At 42.5% G+C, this 7938-nt stretch overlaps 1 protein-coding gene across 1 annotated transcript; it reads right to left on the minus strand.

The window, feature by feature from the left end:
- Positions 1-783: 783 nt before the first annotated feature.
- On the minus strand, positions 784-5864 carry LOC103696420 (protein CANDIDATE G PROTEIN-COUPLED RECEPTOR 7-like). Its single transcript, XM_008778036.5, has 2 exons — positions 4328-5864; positions 784-1160 (listed from the first exon to the last, which is right to left on the minus strand). Exon 1 carries the CDS (start codon positions 5708-5710, stop codon positions 4370-4372), a length of 1341 nt encoding a protein of 446 aa, XP_008776258.1. The 5' UTR covers positions 5711-5864; the 3' UTR covers positions 784-1160; positions 4328-4369.
- Between the last annotated feature and the right edge of the window lie 2074 nt (positions 5865-7938).

Genomic DNA, 7938 nt, shown 5'->3' on the forward strand with positions numbered 1-7938 from the left:
TCAGGAAGGCACTAAGGAAACTATTTCAGACAGAGGAATTAGAACACGTAATGGCATGGTTTATAGCTGCCTCAAATGTATGCATGTTACTTCAGTTTGTTACTTGGTGAATTTTGGATCGCATAGGGGCAAGGAATGAGTTGGTTGGAGAAGGGCAGGTAGGCAGGGATGCGCCAAGAGTGGTAGGAAACGTGGCTCCAGTGCTCGCCAAACAGCCCTAGCATCATTCCCTAAGAACAGGACACGAGTGATGCAAGTCAAAATACAGCCTTGATTAAGACCGTCCGCCTACACCAGACTTTTTTATTATTATTTTTTGGTAAAAAACCAGATATTTTTTATATTCTTTTTGAGTAAAATACAACCATAAGAACCGGCATGTAAATTGTTCGACAACTTAGTAGGAGCTATGGAAGTAGAACTCTATAAAATAGTTCCTATATAATTGGCCATAAATGATACAACCCAAGCAGCTATGCTATAGACTTTTCTGTAAATATGTATCACATCGAACAAAGTGTATAAGATGGGAATCAATCCAGATGGGAGATCAATTACAACTTGAACAACCGTGACTCAAACGGCATGGAAAATATAAATTTATAGGTGGATTAGGTTGACACGAATCTCACCGAATGCTGCCACAACTTGAGACTAAGCCATGGCTGCTTTTAACAAACTTGCTAGGTTGATTTTAGACAACTTTTGGCATGGCATTATGCGCTCTCCAGGCAAAATAAATTGAACCACAACACGGGCCTGAGATCAACAATAGGAGCGGTATTTTTCGCAAGTCTCCTTAAAAACAGGAAAACTGATAATCGTTAAGTTCTCAACAGATGGAATTATGTTTCCATTAATTACATCAAGAGATACTTTTAGTGACAAGCAAGTTCAAATCAGTAAAAGCTAAAAACAAATACAGGAAGAACCAGTCTCTCAAATGCTGCCATCAAGAATAGATGATTCTTAAATTAATGAAGGAAACAATGCAATCACCTCAGTCTCAATACTGCTAATCTAGATAGAAATACTAACATTATGCTTTCAACAAATATTCTATGAGAACTTGGCTGATGTATAACATCTTTCGAGATAGCTCATAGGCAGCAAGATCATTTCCATCAAAGGAGGTAGCTGGAGGATGAAACACAGCCAACCTGCTAAGAAATTTTCATCTCATAAAATGCAACAATGTACAGCAGACGCTTCAGATTCCAATAATAAAAAAAATCCAAATAACAAAGCCACATATAAAAATGAAATCAGAGTTGATGGTGGCAGAAAAAAACTAGGACATCCACCAAGTTATAGATCTATTAGAAATGCCTTCTCCAATCTCTCGATATTTCACAACAACAGATCGAAGATAATCAACATTAATAACATGGGTTTTCATTCACCTGAATTCCAGCTAGAGACTTGGTTCTGCTACAAAATGCAAACGAGTGCAACAGCGCTTAATTGTCCTGTCAGAGTCAAAGAGTATGCAGAAAGAAGATGGCATTACAAAGAATTAAACATAGATGTGTTAGCAAGCAAATGAGCTCCCCGTTTGATCCAGAAAACTTTTCAAGGATATGGTACCAGGACCCTCAGATATACATTTGCCAAGACCACCAAATAATAAACACTACTATATTTTAAGTTCCAGGCCTAGATTCTGAGATGTGGTCCTACTCTAGCATGGTCTAAGCATATGGGGCACTATATCCTGACTCCACTAAACAAATTAAGACAAATTCAACAGTTGATGATACAGAAGAAAAGGTCATCCCAAGCCGAGACATGGTCACCTCCAAATTGAACTCATCAACAGTCTAGGTGCATATTCATAGATGGAGACTAACCAAGTTGAGCACTTGATTTAATTGTATCTGTCTGTTCAACACTAATCGATCCAGTGAACCAATGCTTTAATAGAGTTAAAGCTAATTGGGCACCCGTATTAGAATAGACATGTATGGATAACAAACCTTATCCCACCTAAATAAGGAGGCATTATAAATACTTAAGTTGTCAGCTCCCAGACAAGGTCAAATCTTTGGAGAACGAAGAAATGAGCAATAAGAGATGACAGAAAGAACATGGATGAATACAAGCTAAACACACATCACCAGACAAAATTTAACAGACTATTTTTTCCTCTCTAATGATTGTTTCATTTTTTATCAAAGCACAATATTTTATTATTTTTTGCCAAATCTTTCTTTCAATAAAATCGTAAATCCTCATATCCATTGCCAAAACCACTCTTTATTTTATTTTCAATCATATCAAGATCCCAAAAAAAATTTGCACTCCCATCCCGCATGGCTATGCTATTAGCAAAGGATAGAAACAGGGTATAGAACCTCTAACAAAGTTGTTGGAACAGTTCTGGAAGAAGAGAAATTTTCCTGGTCGAAACTGATTTCACATTCTACGGTGTGACCAGCACGAACATATTTGTCACTTTCTACTCCAAAAAGCCATAATGAATTGGACAAGAAAGACCATATTGCTGGTTGAGGCTACCATCGCTCATGATGAAATATTACATTTCTCTACATTAAAAATTCCCTGTAGCCTCACAGTGGAAACACTGAATAAAATTATAGGAGGTAAAAAAGTTATGAAGATAATGCTATATATCTAAGGATCAAAAACTGATCCAACATACAAATACAATATGTGTAGAGTTGCTATTCAAAATTAACTACATATCACCTAGTTATTGATATTGATATAAGAAATCTTATGTCACTTTCAATTTATTACTGAAGGACCCAGCTTATCTCGCGGGTAAAGTCTCTTGAAGGCCGCCGAGGCCTACCTCATCCTGCTCTTCGAGGACACCAAAATCTGTGCCATCCATTTCTCCCCGTATACGACCCAACACAACACAATTTCCACCCCCAATGACGATCGCATCAAAACAAATGAGCCAAAACCCTTGATGCTATTTTCCATGATATCAATCATGACCACTACCTTGCTATCTACTCAGTACATATGCAAGATAGTATGGAATTTGGGGATTTATTTAATTGTTCGAACAAGATATTATTGAATGAATCATAAAGATTATACTCAATACATGGATGACGAGTCCTGCAAATTGGATTACAACGCTCCAGTCGAGATCATCTAGAGACTGCCTATGAAAAGAAAGAGACATAGGATGCATAGGTGTGCACAGGAAGAGATGTCTATGGACAAATCTCTAGGTACAAGGAATCTTTTTTGTGTTAAAGGCATGCAAATTGAATGGTTTTAGATAGATCAAACTCAATTGATCGCCAGTACGGCCAAGAATCAGGATGAAAATTCATCCAAAATTCGATCATCAAGAGCTTGTTCATGGAAAGGAAAGTGACAAGGCATATGGAAGCCATTGAAAAAAAAGGTAAGATGAGTCTAATTCAATCCAATACCCCAACACAGCTCTTGAAAAAAAACAAAATCGGTGCATTTCTATATAGTTTAAATATGATATGCCCTTTTAGGTTTCACGAACTAACGTTATAAACCCAGGATAAGGTGTCCAACATTTTCCTGAATGTTATTGGAGAAATACAGTATGTGCAATGCCTCTTGGTCAGTGGTAAAGTCTTGAGTCCAGAAGCATAATATTTTGGCAAGCACAGTTGATGGATTCGAGCCATTAAGGAAGACAAGTCAAGAGAGTTGTCATCAAGAATATAATTCCTAAGAAAATGTTTTCTTTTTATGACCAATTCAAGAAGGCATTTGTCATTGCATTTAACAGAATCTACTTACATGCACTCATCTTCAGCGAGAGAGATCAGAATAATGTATCTATATTGATCTATATAAAAACTGTATGGGATGGACCATCAGCAGTCATTATTAGCCTACATTATCCGGACATATTTTATAACCTAAATAATAGGTGGCTGCTCTAACTAGATGGCATACAAAATCAAAGCAAAGAGAAGTAACAAGCAGAGCATCAAAAGAAACAATCAAAAATCAAAATTGACAGTACAAAAATCAAGTGCAGCACTTTTTGAACTAAGAATTGGCAAGTTGAATGCTATTCCCAACTTCCAGCAGCTACAGCACAGAGAACAGACAGAATTTCACAGAGAAACATAGCATGCAAAGCATCGAAAGAACCAGCAAAGAAAATGAAAATTAACATAGTGAAAGGCAAGCACAACAATTTCTGATATTGGAATTGACAAGCTGAATGCCATCCCTAAATTCCAACAACTACATCCCAGAGAGCAAATATAATTCCATAAGGTATGCAAACTAACGTAAACCATTGCTATGGTAAGCGCTAAGAACAAAAGTGGTAAACGGGAGCAGAACAGCACACCCGCCAGTCTCTCCGACCATAATGCTTCGATCCTCCAGCCATTCAGAGCTCAAACTCTTCGTCCCTGAGAGCCACCTCCGCCGCCTCTTCCTCTTCATCATCAAGTACAAAGTACTGGTTCCTCTCAACCGGCCTAAACATATAAAACATAAAGATATAGAAAGCAAGGCTTGCAGTCTCCTCCACTGCCACGCTGACCCACCGGTACTTATACGATGCGATCGTCCTGAGCGCATACACCACGATCCTCGTGAAGTACAAGTAACCAATGACCACAATGTAGAACTGCCTGAAAAGAGTGAGCTTGGCCAGATTCCTTGCAGCCTTCCCATCGGTCTTGGACGTCTCGCGGAGGGACCGGATAGACCAGATGATCGGGAACAGGACGGCGCAGCAGCAGATGACGTCGATGAGGAGGAAGACCTGGTTCCAGGTGACCCAGTCCTGGATGAAGGGCCCAGTCTCGCCGATCACAATCGAAGCAATGTTCGCGATGACCTGGAGCGGGATCACGATCATGAGGACCTTCTTCTCCTTCTCTTGGAGGAAGGGCTTGAGGAAGGACCAGCCGGTGCCGATGAGGACGATGACGGTGAACAAGAGAACACCTTTAAGGAACTGGAAGAGGTAGAAGAGGACGTCCCAGCCGTGGGGGGTGCCGGTGACGCGGACGTAGTGCTGGTCCTCGGCGGCGAAGAGGAGGTTGAGGACCTTGGTGAGAACGAGGCCGGCCATGAGGAGGTGGATCCGGTGGGAGGAGAGGCGGTTCTTGATGAGGTAGGAGATCCAGACGGCGAGAAAGGCGACGTAGACGAGGGCGAAGACGAAATAGAGGGAGGGGAGGGGGTACTGGCCGACGGAGAGGTAGTCGCGGGAACCGTCGGGGCGGACATTGTACATCTCAGTGTGGACGGCCATGGAGACCTGGGACTCGGGGTTGCAGTTAGCGAAGAAGAGGCTGTACTCATCGGGATGGGTTATGGGGAAGGAATTGTTGTAGAAATTGAAGTTGGGGGCGGCGAGATCGTTGAATTTGAAGAGAAGGCGGACGTAAGTGCTGGAGAGGATGCAGCTGGGGTTGGAATTAGGGTTAGGGTTTTGCTGCTGCTGCTGCTGCTGGGATTCGTAGGTGGCCTGGATGAGGCTCTCGTCAGAGAGGAGGAAGAAGCCGAAGAGGGAGGGGTCGGGGGCGGCGAGGGAGGAGGTGAAGGAGACGTCGGAGACGCTGATGGTGACGAAGCCTTGGTGGGTGAAGCCGAACTTCTCGAAGAGAATGATGGGGCGGGTGTCGGCGTTGATCTTTAGGGTTTTGATCTCGGCAACGGACGACGAGATCAAGGAGAAAAAGAGGAGGAGGAGAGGAAGGAGAGAAAGCTTAGCCATGGCGCCGGGGACCGGATCTGCGTTTCTCCGGAGGCGATCACGGTGGAGGCCGGCGCTTTAACCGGTGCTTCGACTCGCGGGAGGCGACCTTTGGGGGAAGACTGCGAACGGGGACTCGATGGGCAAGAAGTCTCGGTCGCTATGGCGTCTGTCGGTTTGGTGGAAGATGGGGATTGGATAACTTAACGTGGACCTGACGGGCATCGGCCGTCCGTTTTGCGTGGAGATTGGAGATGTTGGTGAGATTATGATTGATCCGATGGTGGATTTTAGTGCCGTAGAGAGCGTTGCTTGTAACACGGTGAGAACAGTATATCGACCACCAAGGTGGTAGCTCAGTTGGAACGGGGCGTTTACTTCCAACCAAGTGGTTCTAGGTTCGAAACGCGCGGGCGTCGATTAAATTTGGGGACCGAATGCTCCACGCCTGGACACGGGGTCTGGAAGTGCTACTGGTCGGCTGATAGCCTGGGTGGTGCCAGGTGTGACGTACTCACACGGAGGGTCGGGTCGGGTAACCAAGCCGGCTCACGGGTAGGGAGGGTATAAGTAAAATAGGTCGGCATGCCCAACACACGACCCGGTTTGCCCGCATCGAACATTCTCCTGGCGGGGTGGGGGGGCCAGTGGGGGCTGCTACGCGGGGTTGGGCTTGTCCCTTCCTCCCCCCCCCCCTCCCGCGCTCCTTTTTTTTTAGCAAAAAAGAAAAAAAAAAAAAAAAAAAGAACAGTGTATCGAAGGGGGGAGCGGACCCCAGTCATTCTATACTATAGGCCCCGCGACTTGAACGAAACGCTACGGTTGAGAGGATTTCTTTAAACGAAGCCCAAGATCCGGCCCATTGATCCTTCCTCCTCCTTTTTTTTCTTTTCTTCTTCTTCCTTTTTTTTTTTTTTTTTTTGTTCTTTCTAACTTCTTCTTTTTTTTTTTAAGATTAGCTTATACATATCTAGTATAAATATATCCAGAAAAATTAGAAAATAAATTATCATAGAGTGGAAGCGGGATGAATGACTCGATCCATAAGACTTCAGCAGAGTGCTGTGCAATATAAAAAGCAACCAATCTACCGCCCTATTAGCTTCTCTATAGATATCTGACCACCAGAAATATGCACTCCCTTGAGCTCCTCATTAAGTCATATAGGAGAGGATGGGCGATTGCCATCCCCATTAGATCGCCTCTTTGTGTGAAGAATAGACAGCATATACTTACCAAAATCAAAAAAAAATGGTACCTGACCAAGGGAGGAGAAGTGCAATGCATTTCACACCCATGTCTTTCTCCAAAAGACTTGTTTTGTACATCTCCACCAATCTCCCACCTTGATTAGAGAGTAGTACACACCCATAACAAATGCTACACTTTTGAGTCCCACTGCTTGTCTGACATTGAGTAAGCTTGCACCTCCAAAAAAACATAACATTGACTAGCTTGACCAGTGTGTAGTAATTCATTGATTTCAAGCATTTTTCTTTATGTTGATCCATACAGTCTCTAAAATTCTCTTCCTTTTTTTTATATGTTGTTTGATCTGTTTTTCTTTTGTTGCATAATGTAGAATAACAGTAGTTATGCTAATGATAGAGATGATGCATGCAAGTGATTTTCCAATCCTTTGTTGCGTAAACTGCATCTTCTCACGTTTAAATCATATAAATGACTCCAAAGTATTGGAGTTTTTCCACCGCACTCTTGCCTTATTCTAGTGTGTGCCTTTGTTCTGTGCAGCCATTATGCAAATTTATAGGCCAAACTTGCATCTATACTTGGATCTGTTTAAATTTTGCCTCTTATTAAAAGTGACAGATAGATTCACCTTGCTGCAGCCCTGATCTCTGTTGGATTAAGAGGTGAGAGGTAATGCTTCAAGGTAGTGTTCGGTCGCAGGACCTGGTTGTCAAAATTAGGTTTAGCAGTGATAGGATGGCTAGAGCATGTACAATATCTTAAAAAATAACTAAAGAAAATGTGAGCATAAGCTTGAAAACTTCGCAACTCGAGGCTTAATCGTGTGTATACTCCAGTTATAGTAATTAACGTTAGGGTTTCTGCATGGTGGGAAATTAGCATAACTCCAAGCTCATCTGATTCAGTCCATGGTGGGGTAGTTTGAAAAAAGAATGGTCAGTGTGCAAGCAACTTCATGCTGCTTCCTGATATAGCTTGTCGAAGCTACAGGAAATTTCTTGCAGCTAGGGATGCAAAGGATCTGCTGCAAAGGAACG

The sequence above is a fragment of the Phoenix dactylifera genome, chromosome 14 (assembly GCF_051530095.1).
Source record: "Phoenix dactylifera cultivar Ajwa chromosome 14, Ajwa_hap1_PhDact_Kaust_v1.1, whole genome shotgun sequence".
Lineage (NCBI taxonomy): Eukaryota > Viridiplantae > Streptophyta > Magnoliopsida > Arecales > Arecaceae > Phoenix > Phoenix dactylifera.

Excerpts from the sequence above, each read along its gene's own strand:
- LOC103696420 (XM_008778036.5), bottom strand. The coding sequence starts at position 5,710 with ATGGCTAAGCTTTCTCTCCTTCCTCTCCTCCTCCTCTTTTTCTCCTTG.